Raw genomic sequence first — 17,492 nt, 5'->3', positions numbered from 1 at the left:
GTTGAATTTTAGTTTAATTAGCAGAATCAATTTGTTCAATCCTATTTATACCCATATTTTACCAGAAAAATATTTATTTTAAAACGTAATTAGACTTATATTCCAATTGTTAATAATCCAAGATTCTTTCTAAAAAGTATTTGTATTGTATGCTTAGATAGAATTTAATTAAAAATTATAGAGAATTATCTTTTAATTAGTTAATATTAACTACTTTTTAATTTTTATTTTTTGAAGAATTCAGAATTTAAGATTAAGAATTTGTGATTTAGAATATGAAATTTAAGATAAATAAAATAATTTAAAAAATAGTTGATATTAGCTGTAAAAATTTAACCCCTAATATTATTTAATTAAAAATTATCTAAATACAAATAAGGCTGTAGTAGACTAGTAGTACAGCGAAAAAAAGAAGAAGAAAAGAGCACTCATTTATATTTATATAAGTTGTAACGGAAATTAATAAATAAATACAAAGTAGATTTTTTTTTTAAAATAAATATTTGAGAGCCGGTCGAACAAAGTTAAGACTCCGAAGTCAGAACACAAAAGAAGTAGGGCGAACCGGGGTTGTATCGTTAGTTGTAACGCCCGCATCCGAAAATATTTGGCGTTCATCTGAAGCAGCTGCAGCCACCGGCGACAGATACAGTGTGCGGTGGCAACAATGGCGGAGGAGCAACTTGAGTTCAGGATTTACAATTCAATGACTCAGCAGAAGGAGATCTTCAAGCCCAAAAATCCCGGCAAAGTTTCCATGTACGTCTGCGGTGTCACCGCCTACGACTTCAGCCATCTCGGCCACGCTCGCGCCGCAGTTTCTTTCGATATACTCTACAGGTGATTCTCGCAAATGGGTATTCCTTTTATGGCTTGATTTTCTCTCCCTGCTGTTAAAGTTTGAATCTTGTTGCGGAATCCCCCATGGCCCATGGGTTTTAAATTTTCCAGATTTCTCATTTGGTGGTCAGCATGATTATTGGCTCGATTGCGTAGCTCCTTTGATTGTGTTTACTATTTCAAGGGGTTATCTGTTGTTTATTTCTGGGTGAATAATTTGTTCCTTTCATATGATGATTGTTATGGTAATCTACCATAATTCTCAAAGGAATCGGCTTTCAACAATGCTGTGTTTTTTATTTTTATGTTTTTAATAACTAGTTTATATATTCATTGACATACGTAGCTATAGTGTATACATATATTAGATGCTATGACCCCTTACGGATTTAGCTGCTGAAGTTAAACAGGTGTTAAGTAAGGTTATATAAGATGATTTTCTAGTTCTAATTTATCGTATTATTGTCTAAGTAAAGCATAAAATCAGTATTTTGCTTCTGTCCTTGATGGAGGTGTAGTCCTGCTATTGTTATTAAGATTAAATTCAGATATGAGATTCAGAGTTTTTTAACCACTCTTTCTATTCTTGCCTTCCTTTAATTACTTGCATTGGATACAGAGGTAGCATGCTTAACATGAAAACCTGCAGGTACCTTGTGCATTTGGGCTATGAGGTAACATATGTGCGGAATTTCACCGATGTTGATGACAAGGTAACCTCTTTCACCCTTCGTTAGTATTAATATTGAAAAGTTTTCTTTGTAATCCAAAATATAACTGCATGCTTCTGTTTCTGTCGATTATAATTTGTTTTATGTGATTTTAAAAAGTTAGCTATGTGCCATTGAAACATACATATATCTATCTTTTAGAAATTTCACCAGTCCATTAGTCCTATAAAACATAGACCCTGAAGCAATATTATTTTACATGAGTCTCGTATGTTATTCTTTAATGTCTATTTGAGACTGCTAATATCAGAATTGCTGCAGATAATTAAGCGAGCAAATGAGATTGGTGACAATCCGTTGGACTTAAGCAACCGTTTTTGCCATGAATATAATGTTGATATGAGTGATCTTCAGTGTGAGAAACCTTCTCAAGAGCCTCGTGTTTCTGATCACATGGACGAGATAAAGAACATGATAAGTCAGGTGTAATTTTGCTATTAAGATCACTGTCATTTGCTTTAATTTGAGTCTTTTAATCGAATAATCCACAATAGCATTAAAATATTGAGAGTTTTGTGTGCTGTTTTATATTAGTTTATTTCTTTTCTTAAGTGCATTTGGAATTGATACATTTCTATGACTGATAAGTAAAGTATCATTCTGGATACTCTAGGCTTTACCGGTTACCTAAACATTTAGGTGGCACTACTCAATACTTACTGTTCTAGTGAGCATGAATTTAAGTATAACTACCTTCCACTCAGCCCCACCCTGTCCCCTTTTGTTTTCATTCAAATGATAAGTTGATCCTTCTACATTCTTTCTCCACTTTATGTGCTATTATCGTAAATTTCCTCTTTGATTTGGGAACTAAGAGATCCTAATTGAGGGATTAGTAAACAAAGAAAAGAGAATTAGCCCAAGTATTTTAAACACTTTGTATTTGTTTGTGAAGGAGTAAAAAGGGGCTGACATTTCCCATGAATTGACTTCATGTGTAAATTATTTCACCCAGTTTTGTCCCCATACCGGACTCACCCTTAAACAATAGTGTATAATTTGGAAGTTTGAAGTTGCACTTTCCAAATGAAGCATCTAATGAGGTTGCATACGCCATAAGGTGATAAACCTGGCTTTCTGAAGCAGATGCTATCATATTTGCTCTGGGGCATATTTATTTGGGGTTGTGTGTTGTTGTTCTTAATATGTATAGTGTTGAAGCATGAAATATACAAGTTGATGCAGTTGTTGTATGTTTGCCTTTTTCTGTAAGGAATTAAAATTTCTTAAAAGCGATTAATCCTTGTCGTACCATACAGATTATCAATAATGGCTATGGCTATGAAGTTGATGGTGATGTTTTCTATGCTGTTGAGAAATTCCCAAGTTATGGCATGCTGTCTGGACAAAAGCTAGAACATAACAGAGCAGGGGAACGAGTTGCTGTTGATTCAAGAAAGCGTCACCCTGCTGATTTTGCATTGTGGAAGGTATATGAACATTTATAGATTATTTTAATACATTTTGGGCAACATTTTGTAATCTCTCTTTTTTCTTAATGATTGCAGGCTGCGAAGCCTGGTGAACCTAGCTGGGACAGCCCTTGGGGTCCTGGGAGACCAGGGTGGCACATTGAATGCAGTGCAATGAGCGCATGCTATTTAACTCAGAAATTTGATATTCATGGTGGTGGAATTGATTTGATCTTTCCTCATCATGAAAATGAGATTGCGCAGAGCTGGGCTGTAGATCATGAGAGCAGTATCAGTTATTGGATGCATAATGGGCATGTCACGAATAACAATGAGAAGATGTCAAAGTCCTTAGGCAACTTTTTCACAATTCGTCAGGTTAAGAATAGTTCTTAATTCCTTCCTAGACATTTATAGAAGGTTTTACATGGTGAAATTATTGAATATGTTGTGAATATATTTGATGAGATTCTTTTCCCTGCTGGCAGATTACTGAGCGTTATCATCCGCTTGCTTTGAGACATTTTTTGATCAGTGCCCATTATAGATCTCCGCTAAATTACTCAGTTGCACAGCTGGAGAGTGCATCTGATGCTATTTATTATATATTTCAGGTAACAAGCTTCTGAATAATCTGTACCCGAAATTCTTCGTCATTTCTTATAAGTTGATTGTCAAACTCATCCTTGAGGTTAACAATCTTCATGATGTAATCTGAAAATTAGTTGCTGATTTGGGATTGTGTGCAGAGATGCCACATGTTTGTCAACGGAAGATACTTTAGTTATGTTCTATGATGGATATTGCTCCTCTTAACTTCATATTGTGTTCTTGTTTGCTTCTATTGGATTTCCAAATATTTCTAGGATGATTTCGACGAATTTATTTCATGCAAAAATTATTGGTATATTGTGTGTTTGTTATACGTAAAACAGGAAACATATAATCACATAGAATATATCTTTTTTTTTAACTAGGTTTTGGCAGCAGTGTTGTTTAATATAATTCTTTTGATGCCAGTTGTCAACGTAGACGTGTGTATTAATTGTGAAGCTTAATTGATGCAACCAACTTTAGGGAAATATTGTGTTCCTTCACCATGATCTTGATTATGAGAAGGATTGTGTTCTTTTGATTGTCAGACTCTTCAAGATTGCAAAGATGCTGTATCCTCATTTCAACAAGGTGAAACTGAGAAGAATCAAAGTGCACTACAAGTTAATGAGGCTGCTAAGGAATGCATCAAGAAAATGCAGGTTGAATTTCAAACAAAAATGTCAGATGACTTGCAAACACCGGTATTACTAACCGGCGCCATCCAAGAGGCCTTGAAGTTTGTCAACAGTTCTTTGAAGATGCTGAAGGTATGTACCCGGAAATAACTTCCGGTATTGCATGTCTTTATCCTATATGCCTTGTAGATGCACTGACACATCCTCTGTGCCTTCCAGAAAAAGCTTCAAAAGAAGGTACAACTGCAATTGGTTCATTCCCTAGCTGAAGTTGAGAAAGAAGCCGCAAAAATTTTGAACGTTCTCGGATTACTGTCCTCTAAATCCTATGGCGAGGTGATGCATGTTATCAGAATGCACTTGGTTTATGTTTCTTTAAAAACTGTTCTTCTGGAAATCTGAACTGAAAACCATTGTGGTTGTTTTTGTTCATCAGGTTCTGCAAGAGTTGAAGGATAAGGCATTGAAGAGAGCAGGTATGGCAGAAGATGAAGTGTTACATCTGATAGAAGAAAGAAAACAAGCAAGGATTAACAAGGATTTTCCAAAGAGTGATAGGATTAGGACTGATTTGACTGCAAAGGGCATTGCACTTATGGATGTTGGAAATGAAACTATTTGGAGGCCATGCATCCCAACTGAGCCTCTTGTAGCAGAAGAACAAAAGTCAACAGAAGGGAATAATGGGCCACCTACATCATCAACGTGAGGGTCAGAATCAATGACCCTGCATTACTATGATTATTTGTTACAGAATTATTAAATGTCATAATTTATGATTACCTTAATAGCAGGCTTCAAGTTTGTATAACAATTTCTAGGAGGGTAAGCACTTTTACAGTTTTGTCTTAACAGGTCATGCAATTTCTCAGTGTACACTAAGAGTCTAGATTAATAGATTATCTTTTGTATGGTTTGATTTTGCTAAATCGACAATGGTTTTTGTTAACTTAATTAATGACTTTGGTCCCTTAATCTCAATCGGATAGTTTCAATTCAATTCAACGGCTAAGATTAAGAGGTTTTTTAATATAATTTTCTTTTGGTAATAGCATACATACATTATAATTATCACAAAGTAAAAACTATTCTTCAACTCATTGTATTCATATAAAACTATTCATTAACGACCATAAACTACTAAAATAGGGAAATGTCTGAGGGAAATATGGCCTCCCTCTATGACTATGACTCCCTCCTCCTACAATGTTTCCATGCAACCCTTCATTGTAAGCCATGATACCTCTTTCTCTCTTCTGATTAATGAATGAATGAATGCCTTTTATTATTCTTTTTTTTGGTGCTTCTATGTTCCTACTTCCTAGAAATTTGAGACTTGAGACAGTTCACTGAGCTCAATTACCTTCACCATGCGCTTATATTGTGTTAGCAAAAAATTTATACATTTAAAAATGACATATTTTAGTGTTTTAACTTTTAACAATGTGTCAAAAATCAGTCACCAAATCAATTATCTGTAGATCCTGCTGATTTGAAATCACTCTTTACTGTGCTAATTTTGACAGTCTAGTAAAAAATATCTTTGAAATGGAATAATATATTTTTGAATGACAATTTTATTTGGTTTTTTTTTTATTAAAAAAATTGAACATATATAATAACATCATGCTTCCACTCTAGACTAAATATATGATTCAGATAAACATACATAATATTTTTCTTAGCTTCTTATGAATATCAATGTTTCTTCGTATCCGTATTTTTTTGTTTACAAGGATACTCATATTAATATTTGGTATTTATATGATTGCCTATCTAATAGTAATAGGGACTCGTGAATTTGAATATAGATGTGCATTATAAATTATGATTCATTTACCTGAAGGTGAATTCTATGGTGTAGACAAAAAAAATTTTCTACACATATATTAATGTGTTGTCCAAGTATATTAATGACAAGTGTCTAGAGTGAGAAAATTTCAAAGACAATTTCTGAACTATTTCAGTAAGCTACAGTATATTGTTCCCTTATGCATGTGCTCAGCTTAATTTGTAAAGTTGATTGAATTAGATTTGATTAGTACTAATGTGACATGAGAATGGGCCTTGGTTAAAAATGATTGTTTTTGTTTTTCATAGAATTTTGTAAATTATGGATTGGGCCAGTTAAGTTTATTTGAGCATTTAGTATTTTTTTTACAAGAATGAGGCTTTGTTTATAAATATTATTGATTGGGTATTAATTTTTTTTTTTGGATTATGAGACATATAGGTAATGGATCTTGACTTTAGTCCAAAAAAGAATACAAAAAAAAGTGACATAAAAAAGAAAAGTTAAAACCAAAAAAAAAAATAAAAAAACATATTTGACGATAATTTATGAGTAGTTCTTAGTATATGGTGTTAATGTATAATAATAATAACAGTAATTGGTATAATAATTAATTCACGCTATATGGTTGTTTATTTTATAGCAATAAATATTAATAAAATTAAAAAGTTAACGATACTTTTTAAAAGGAATAAAAATAATATTGATAGACATAGTAAATTCATAATAATGTTAGAAGTTAATAATAATACCAGAATAATATAACAAAAATAATAATAACTATGGTAAATTGTCCACAACTATTACTTTTATTATTAGTCAAATATATAAGGTTTATGAATTATAGTTTAATGTAGAATTTAGAGTATAGAATTGAGGATTTATACAGTTTATAGGGTTAGGATATACATGTTATGATTTAGAGTGCATGGTCTAAGTGGTTGAATTTTAATATTTAGGGGTTAAAGTATATAATTTAGAGTTATTTGACAATAAAATAAAATTAACGGTATATAATAGGATATGATATGAATCGAGTATTTAGAGTTAAAAATTTATTATTTATAGTTTAAGATTTAACAGTTAATCTTTATGCTGTATATTTTATTATTTATGGCGTATGATTTAGTGTTTAAATTTTAGGCTTGAGTTTTGGAAGTTTAATTAGAGGTTGATGATGAAGAGTAATTCATTTAACATTTAGGTTATAGTAATGTTAAGGGTTATAGATTAAGATTTAGAGTATAAGTCTAGGAATAAAGGTCTAGGATTTAGGGTGAAGGATTTAGGGTTTTGGTTTTAGTAGTTAGTGTTAAAAGGTAAATGGCGTGGTTTTAAAATTTTGGACGTAAGATTTAACATTAATAGGCATGTGCTATTGGGTTTATACGTTAATGTTTAGAGTTGATAGTTTAGGATTTAGTGTTTGGGGTTGAGTAATGACGGTTTAAGATTTAGGGTTTGAGATTTACGGTTTAAAGTTTATAGATTTAGACTTCAGTGTGTAGTGCCGAGTGATAAGATTTTAGGGTTTAAGGGTTTAAGAGGTTGAGTGTAGCACTAAAATTGTGCTTTGATGTCAAGAGTTAGGGTTTATAGTACAATAGTGAATTTGGTGCCTCTTCTTATTATTTAGGGTTTATAGTACAATAGTAAATTTGGTGCCTCTTTTTATTATTTAGGGTTTTGAATTTAGAAATAAAATCACGTTAATACTTTCATTTATATTATATGTAACTTAAAGTATGTATTATTTAAATAAAAAAATAGTAGTAATAAATTTATTTTTATGATAAGTTAAAGGGCAAGTTACTTAATTAAATTGGTTGAAATTGAAAATTACTAAAATAAAAATTTTGTAATACTGCAGACGAATTTGCAACATTTACATATCTATAGAAGTCGCTATAGGATGTAGTGGTTTCAAGTTGGAAAGTAAACCGATACATCCTATAACAATTTATATGTAATTGCATAATAGTGATAACTTCTCGCAGTTTTTTTATAATTCATGTTCTTTAAAAAATACTACATCCTCTAGCAATTTCTAGTTAGCATTCAATCTCACATCGATTGCTACACTTTAAATTTGAAACCACTACACCGTCTAATGATTTCTATAGATATGTAAATATTAAAAATACGTCTACAATGTTAAAAACTTATATTCTGATAATTTTAGATTCCAAACAATTCAATTAAGTAACTTATCCGAAAATAAAGTATTAATATTCTTATTTAATTATTTTTGTTGTATTTTATATATAACGTATGTAACACCCTCACTATTAGAAGTCACGCTTCCAGCTGCGCTACTCTGATAGCAAGGAGTATTACGACTACTTTACATACTAAATACTAAAATAGGAGCCTGTGACTCGACACTGTATCACTGATTTCCTTGAAAACCGGAAATAACACTATATCTTAATAAAAATACAAACAGGCATAGATTCATATACAAGACTCCTTACATAATAACTCATAATATAATATACATATAAAACATACAATTCCTATCCCTCTTACAAATTTGTAATAACAAAGACGAGGGAATAAAATAATCTAATTAATACAACAACATATCAACCAAACGCAGTATAACTCTTCTTAACGCTTCTTCATCCGGTTCTTGAAAAGGTAAAGCTGTAGGGGGGTGAGAACCTAACCACACGGTCTCACCACGAAGTTTCAAAGTTGTCATAAGAAGATATTCAATAAGAAAACTGTTTTCAGATTCTGTGATTATCATTGTCTTAAAAACACTTCTAAAATCCAATAGCTAATCGTTTAAAACCTTTTCAAAGAGGCAGTATTTAACATTTTCAGAAATTCAAAGTCTTTTCTTTCTCATAAGCAAATCTCAATCAGAAACCAACCACACAATCAAACAGCACAGTCATTAATTCAGTGTAACAACCCTGATTTTCGAGTATGCGAGATCTTTTCTGAAGGTACGAATTTCTCCGGAAGATCAGTAAAGGGAACACCTCTGTTATATCATCAAGCATCTCAATCCTCATTATCATTATGTCATCCTTAAGCTAGAACCTCCTCTGAGGCAAGCTCGATCGCGAAGAACCTAGTTTTTGAACCGTATCGGTTGGTAGTTTTGATTTTGACTTTCGTAAATAGTCTCTGTTTGATGAACCGGACTCGATTCATGAGAGGAGAGATAATAGTATAATATTATCATTATATTAGTATTATAAAATGCTTGAATGATATTATAAGGTTACCTGGTCTATTTTTGTTAAAAACAGAAAATCGGTTTAACCGGATTTACGGTTTACTGGTGCAGCTTAGCACCAGCACTCTCTGATGACTTTAGCAATGCTAAGGCCTCATTATACATGTTCTATTATCATATTAAATATGTTACTAGTGTCATTTATGCTAGTAGCTCAGAAAATAGTTTTTAGAGATATTTTTACAAGTGTTCCGATACACTTAGTTTTAGTTGTTATACACCTGAGATATTTTAATATTATTTTAACCCACCTCCAAGCCAACCAATCACAACTCACCCTACAAATTTGAAGATGGGGTTCAATTTGTGTTAAAATCATGTAGAAAAGATGGGGTTTTAGTGGCTGCTAATTTGTTATGAATTATGGTAAAAATCGTTTGCTGAAAAGACTGAAAAACGGGTAAAAACAGAGAAAGAATTTGAAGAATTTACGAAGAACACGAAGAACACTTTGAGTGTGGTGAAGAACAATGAAGAACACCTTTTTGATTCATAAAAGGGCAAGGAAGTAATTAATTTGGTGTTTGGGGGGTTATTTGGTAATTTTTGAAAGTTAGGATGGTTAAAGTAGAAATATTAAAAGTTACGGGGGTAAAAAGTTAATTTTAAAGGTTAAAAGGTAAAGGCAAGGTAATTTTCGAAAATTTAATAATAAAATAATAAATAATAATAAAATATTACATAATAATATTTAATTAAAAATAATATTTTAATAATAATAATAAAATAATGCGAAAAAGGCAGTTTTCTGTAAAAGTTTTAGAAAGACAACTTTAAGTGCAGAATCTCATAATTACTTTCATAAAACACTTAGGGAGTGGTAAGAACATATTAGTGAGGCAAAGATAAAAGAAAGATAAAAAGTTGAAGAAAAGATAAAATTAAAGAAAAGTCTGTAAGGTTTTAATAACAGAAAAACAGACAGAGACTAGTGAACGAACTAGGGCAACTTAGTTAGTACTTGAGTTGCGACTAGTGTTAGGTATAATATGAAAAGTTAAACTGTTTCAGAGCAGAGTAGAGAAACACAGAGAACAGAGTAATCAGAGTAAAGTAAAGAGATAAAGAGAAAAAGAGTTATTTTAATAATTTATATAATACATATAATGTTTAAATATGCATCTCTGTTATTGTAATATACTAGTGTATGTCTCTGTGTACTCTATAGAATAATTAATAAAAATATAAATTTTTTAGAAGATTAAAATAAAAAATATATATAATTATTATTATAAAGGGTTAAATACAATTTTGGTTCTTAACGTAAAAGTCGAAAATGTATTTCGTTGTCGACTTTTTTTTGTTACAAAATGATCTGGAAGGTTTAACTTAGTTTTAAAATCGTCATTTTTACGAAATTTTTTATTTTTATTACCAAATTACTCCTAACTAAAAGAATATAAAATTAAAAAAAGGAAAAAAAAAAGGAAAGCAGGGTTGGGGATGGGATTCGGGGAAAGTCGCTCATTGGATGGCGGGGAGTGTTGTTTCTAGGGGAGAGGGGGAAGGCGGAAGGGAACATCCACGCCGCCCCCGCTTGACATGTAAAAAAGTTATTCATAATCAAGATAGTCCCTAAAAGTTCAGACGTAAGTCTTTTCATCCTTAAAATTTAAAAAATTAGTCAAATTAGTCGTTATATATATTTTTAAATTTTTTCATAATATTAAATTTAAAATATTTTTTCATAGTACTAATTTGAATATTATTTTTAGACCTTAATAAACAAAATTCTCTTTATATAAAATAATTAAAAGAATTAAATTATTATAAAGTTATTTTATCATTTATATTTTAAAATTTTATGTATTTAAATTGTAATTTTTTTATAGTGGAATTTTTTTATTTAAATGAATTTATGAAACTATTGTTGATTATATATTCAAAAATTTAATTTTTAAATTTGACTAAATAATATAGTAGTTTTTTTTAATTTAAATATTTTAATTTTTAAAAAGATCTTTCAACAAATTAAAAGATTTAAATTTTAAGATAACTACTATATTAGTTAGTGAGATTTAAAAAATTAAATTTTGAGTATATAATTAACAATAATTTGATAAATTCGTTTAAATAAAAAAATTATTATAAAAAATTTACAATTCGAAAAGGTAAAATTTTAAAATATATGTGAAATAACTGTATAATAATTTAATTATTTTTATTATTTTATGTAAAAAAATTGTTTATTAAAGTCTAAAAATAATATTCAAATTAGTACTAACAAAAAAATTTTCGATTTAATATTATGAAGACAACATAAAAAAAATCATATAAGGACTAATTTGGCTCATTTTTAAAATTTTAAGGATGAAAATGAGTTACGTCTGAACTTTCAGGGACTATTTTGATTATGAATAACCTTTTTACATGTTAAGTGACACGTGGCGTCCTAATTTTTAAATAATGTGCTATTTTAAAATTGTCTAGCTTCTCTATTATTTAAAACTGCACTTCTTTTTTATTATAGGAAATGTTCTACTTTTAAGAGTTTTGTTTAATTTAAATTATTAATATTTTTTATTATTTTTACAACTTATATTTTTATATTTATAAATACACATCTCGTTTACACCAAATTTGTATGTATTTTATTTACACTATAAATAATGTTTATAAAATTTGATAAAAAATATAAGGTTTATGAAATTTGAAAAAAGATATATATCTCATTTACTCTGATTAAATAAATTATTTTTGTAATAATTTTAAAAAATATTTATTTCAATAAATTAAAGATTTATTTAATTTATTTAAATAGAAAATCTTATGATTCACATGTTGGTTGGGTGAGATTGTTACTGTGAAAATGCCAGATGTATATTATAGGGTTGATGTGGGTGGGACAGTAGAGTTTAGTTCACAAGGGTCACAAAGAGTAGGTATGACATGATTTGATGGCAGATATTTTTTTTTGAGTTTACAGTAAGCATGCTGCAGCGTTAAAATTGACCGATTGATCAACAAGTATGAATATTCAAAATTTCATTATATTTAAAAGTTATATATATATATATCTGGATTATTTATTTTATTAATCTACGATTATATTCAAGTTCATAATTTGTTGAAAAAATTATATACGTGTTGTTAAGATATACATATAGATATTTTATTCATATACGTATATTTTTTATGTATGTATATGTCGCTGTCTATATATATAGATAAGTTAAAAATAAGATCAAATGAAATCGTTAATTTAAATAATGATAACCTAGATTTGAAATTTACAGTTTTATAATTTTATAATTTTGGAATATTAAAGTATTTAAATAAAATTAGATAAAAGCAAAAAAATAAAAATGAATTCAACAACCGAAGAATATTATTTTGCCAAAACACACACACACACACATATATATATATATATATATATATATATATATAAATTTTAACTTTGTAATTAAAAAAATATTTAAATTGCTAATTTAAAAGCGTAAATCTCAAACATATTACAGATTTTAGTTAACATAATATTTAATAAATTTAAATTAAAAGTTCCTATTAATATGTATGTTGAGATGCATGCACAATCTAAATTTTTATTTGTATAAAAAATGGAATATAATACGATCTTAATTAGGCTTATATATATAAAAGCGTATCGTAAAAAGTATAATCGTATGTATATAGTTACATGAAGTTGTATTATCCGAAAATAATAAAGTTGTATTATAGAAAATAAAAAAATAGGATAGTCATCAGTCCATGTGTGTCATAGACTCATAGGTCTTTAGTGGGGTTTTGATTTTTTAAATATAAAATAACCCACATCGATTGAGATTCACTAAGTGGGAGAGTGCTTCTCATGTTGGTTGGATTTTCGAAGAGTCTTCGTTGCCGTTCTGGAACTTGCAGTGACTTCCATGGAGAATGGAAGGTATAGGTTTTATGCCGTCAAAAAGGGACGAATTCCAGGAATTTACCTGCCATGGGAGGAATGCAGCGCACAAGTAAACGGGTTTAAAAAGAACGAATACAAGGGGTTTCATGTTCGTGCAGAGGCTGAAGAATATATGCGCCGCGGAGGTTGCTTCTATGGAGGTGGAGGGAACGCGTTTGGAGGTGGTGGGTGTTCCCAACATCTACCTCTGGCTTCTGTATATGCAAGCCCTTCTTCTCAAAAAGTGCAATACTTGAGCCATTCTCCTAGCAGTGTTTTCGTTGGTGGTGGTAGTCATGGCACATCCGCATCGTCAGGTAGTTTTTTTCTTCTTTACATAACAGTTATAATGTTTTTCTTGGCCGTTGTACAATTTCAAGTGGAACTTTTTCTTCGTAGGCGGAGAAGTGGTCTCCGAGACCCAAGATCCTGGATTTTTGTATGTGGAGGACTTTGAACTAATGCTCATGCGAGCTTGTTCGACTCTTGCAATTGGAGCTCCAATCTTCGTGCCTCAAGACAGCAAGTCGTCAGAGGGTGTGTGATGTTTCGATTCATTGTTTTCCTTCCAAGCAATGCAAGAGGATTACAACTTGTGGCATATGGCCCAGAGTCTGAAGAGGAAAAGGTGGCTACGCAAGAAGTTTCTTTCGCCATGCTGGAGAAATTGGTCGATGCTAGTGGAAAGAGCATTTGTGACTATAATTATCGAGTCCTCGGTCGTATGCAACACCAGATGAAGGATGAGATGCCACAGTCGATGTTTGAGCGAATTCGGATGCTTGAGGAGGAGAACGCTGAACTGAGGCACCAGGTCAAAATGATTGAGGAAATGTTGGGTGATTAAGGGTGAAGGTGATTAATGCGTGGTTTGCTTAGGAAGGTATGTGGTGTATCGGTGCTTCGTTGTATATGAATTTTGTGTTTTGTTTTGTGTGTGGGATGTAGGATGGTGTTTGTAGTTTACGGCAGTCACAAGTTAGAAGAACTCACTGGAAAGAAATCTCAGTTTATATGCCCAGTATGGATTATAGTTCATAAAGCATGTAGTTATATTTGTCATTGCCTTTAACGAAGTTTTCGATTTAAATTACAATCTGGTGTGTCTTATGTGAATGATGTAGTCCCATAACCATAGTGTACTTATATTTGAGTCTTTTTTAGAATACGCATCATGTACAAGATTAAATTTAAATGGCTTATTAATATAAGGGTTTAAAAAATTGAACGATTTATGTGATGAAGTGGATGAACGATTTTGTCATTGATTTATGTGATGAGGTGGATGAATGATTATCACTAATATGCATTGAGTAATCTAAAATGATGTATCTTTTTTAGGTAGGCATTGACCACCTTTAATATTTAAATGATGGAGGATACAGTGTCTTTCTAACAGATTTTATTTTAGTAACGTTTATGTTCCGAATCAATTTTTATTCATGTACAGTTTAATAATTAATTTTGGGCATTAACTTATGATAAATGTAGTACTTGTGATAGAAATTGTTGGTCTTTTTCAACGGCTACCTAATCGGCGCTGCATTTTTGTAGGGTCAAGTCTGCAATGTTGCTGTCCTTTCATTGGTGCAGATATCGAAGCGCGCCTCTGAAGCTTCTTCACATCAGGGATGGCTTCCCCGGTAAGATTTGTGGAATATAGCAAAACATAAAATTTGTATTTACGACTCACTAGCATAAGAGGTCACTTTATGATGTGGGTTGGTATTTCTTCTGCCTTCCCATTCCTTTTGCTGAATGCATGTGGGCCCACCCAATACATAAACATGTTTCGATGTCTTTTGATTTTTGTGGGGGTATTTTATATCCAAGTGTTTGATCCACAATCCTTCACTTGTAGTTTTCTTTGGCGCCAGTACCCATCGCCTAAAGGTTGGTAAACATGGATCCAAACAAAGAAGGTGATCAAGGAGGAAATGGGAAGCTCCCATCGGTGGATGAGTCGGTTGTGGAGAACGCCAACGTGAGCAGGTCCATTCTGGAGTCCCAAGCACAACAAATCAACAAACTGATGGCCATTGTTGGTGGCCATACAACAATATTAGAGATGTTGTGCGCCTCCCATGCTGAGAGGAAGAAAACTCGGTCATTCCATGATGAGGCAAGACATTGGATCCACAGGTGCACCATTTTGGAAAGAAACAGCAGAAAAAGCAGGGCTCCTCCACTAAGGCTAACTGGAACGTCCATGCATTATTGCATGTTGACAAGGTTAGAAAAGGCAAGACCAGTGGCATAAAAAATGCTGGTAGAAGAAGGAGTTCTAGGCTGGAACAACCTTTGAAGGTGAACCTCCTTTGATGGTTTTAGTAGTGTTTCTCCAATTTTTTTTCTATGTATAATGCTGGTGACGATAGGCTTCCTAACATCTATGCATGTCATTTTGCTTTACCTACTTCACGACAGAGGAAGTTAGATTATGATTCAGGTGAGGGGTCGCATAAGCCCTTTGTTGAAGGCCCTGGTGCTGCTGAGGATGGATCCCCGTTCTCAACTAGACTTGCTCATTGGAAGTATATGGATTCTGGGGAGCTACCTGAGGTATTAACACTTCCTGTAAAGTATGTTAACATGCATGTTGTCACATCCTCGTAGTGGGTTATGTGGTTATTGTGTAACTATTTTATTTTACTGCAACAGTTCTTCCAAGTCGTGTTTCGGCCACCACAAGGGAATCGATTTGGGGCTACCGAAATGGCGGTTGCTGCATATATTTGCGGTTGACTTGGATCAGAGGTGAGTTCCATGGAACCGCAAATGGAATTATCATTTCTCTTACGCGCTGCATATGTCCTTGTTGTTCAATAAAATTGCCATCTTTTGGGCTTGTTGTCTTGGCTCGAAATTATTTAGGCCTTTTGGGAGCTTTATGGTTTGGAAGTTTTTTTTTCTTCATGGGTCTACATGATCCATTATGGAGTTCTTTCAGGTGTGACAACGTACATGTCCAAGACTTAAAAATAAACAAGGTTTAACGGTACTGTTTACATTGCCTACTGATTTTTTTTTAAATTAATATCTTGGGCCTCCACAAAACATTATCTCGGGCCGAGGGTTTTATGTCTTGCTTGTGCATGATGTTGGCATTGTGTTGTTTCGTATTATCTTTCTTACCTTTTTAGACATGCACTTGCAGAAACTACATGCTTTGTTATATCTTCTAATTGCGCAACTTCTGTGCAAATTTGAATTAATATGTTCCTTTTTTTGGTGTGTGTAACGTTTGCTGCGCCGTGTCCTCGCCAAAGAGAGATTTTGTTCCCAGAGGAGCATTGCCAAGGAGATCGATGTGCCCTTTGGACTCTTAGACCACAACACGAGTTAGTGGACGACGTCAGTTCCTTTGATTCGCATTTCCATTGTCCTCTCTTTTTCATTATTTTCCTTGTATTTTGTTATCTTCAAACTAGGGCTTACCCTTTCATCCCCTTTAATCGTAGATCCTTAACCTACTGGTGAGAATGCTGACTGTGGAGCGCGGTGATGAGTCAGCATGGTGGCTACCCACAACATTTGCGGTAAGGCATGCTATTCCTGACAAACATTTTCCATGCACTGCAATTACTTTCTTTATGGAGTTAATCGTATCAGGTGTATAACATTTTGGTCTAATTATTGCTTCAGCAACTGGCCCTTAACCCAACAACATACTGCAAGGACACACTAGAGTTCATATGAACTCGTTACATGATTAAGAAAGCTGACAAAATAAAAAAGGCTAGTCGAACTGAGAACTCCATATTGTTCTGTACCCTTGTATATGTATTATTCACTAACAAAGGGTCTACAATGTTCCTCCTACCATGTAGATTTACATCCCCCTCAATAAGGATAGGCATTGGTTTCTCATGATCGTTGACCTCGACTCGGGAGACCTTATCTACCTGGACTCTGCGAAGGACCCAGATGATCGGGCGCACAGAGTTCAGATGATGACATACGTTGTACGGTGCAAAATTTTTATCCCTTATGGACTATTCTATTCTTGGCGTGACGTCCAATGTCATGTATTCTCACATTGGGAAGTGGATGCAGGCTTTCTTCTTGGAGACAATGCTGACGGACAAGAGGTTTTATGAAAACCAAGCAAGTATCCCACCGCTGGTGTCGCGGTTCAATCTGAGAGAACCTCTCGTCACACAACAAAAGGACAACTCGTAAGTTCTATTTGAAACATAATTTACTTTCATCAACTTCGAAGAATACTTCATGGACACAAACTAATTTGTATTTTAAATTACTTTGGGTCTTCTTTTAACCAAAATGCAGAAAAGATTGCGGAGTCTTTGTAGCCCAATGGATGCAACTTTCCCATCTGTGGAGCACGT

General features: G+C 32.4%; 1 protein-coding gene across 1 annotated transcript; it reads left to right on the top strand.

Moving 5' to 3' along the window:
* The first annotated feature begins 514 nt into the window (after positions 1-514).
* Positions 515-5,196, top strand: LOC130951379 (cysteine--tRNA ligase 2, cytoplasmic). The gene is made up of 9 exons (XM_057880028.1): positions 515-840; positions 1,490-1,553; positions 1,833-1,994; positions 2,831-3,001; positions 3,080-3,361; positions 3,472-3,597; positions 4,126-4,347; positions 4,435-4,551; positions 4,652-5,196. The coding sequence occupies exons 1-9, from the start codon at positions 668-670 to the stop codon at positions 4,922-4,924; spliced, it is 1,590 nt and encodes a 529-aa protein (XP_057736011.1). The 5' UTR covers positions 515-667; the 3' UTR covers positions 4,925-5,196.
* Positions 5,197-17,492: the final 12,296 nt, after the last annotated feature.

This window comes from Arachis stenosperma, chromosome 9, assembly GCF_014773155.1.
Source record: "Arachis stenosperma cultivar V10309 chromosome 9, arast.V10309.gnm1.PFL2, whole genome shotgun sequence".
NCBI classification, from domain to species: Eukaryota; Viridiplantae; Streptophyta; class Magnoliopsida; order Fabales; family Fabaceae; genus Arachis; species Arachis stenosperma.
The sequence above is the reverse complement of the archived record's forward strand: the minus strand, read 5'-3'. Positions and strand labels throughout refer to the sequence as shown.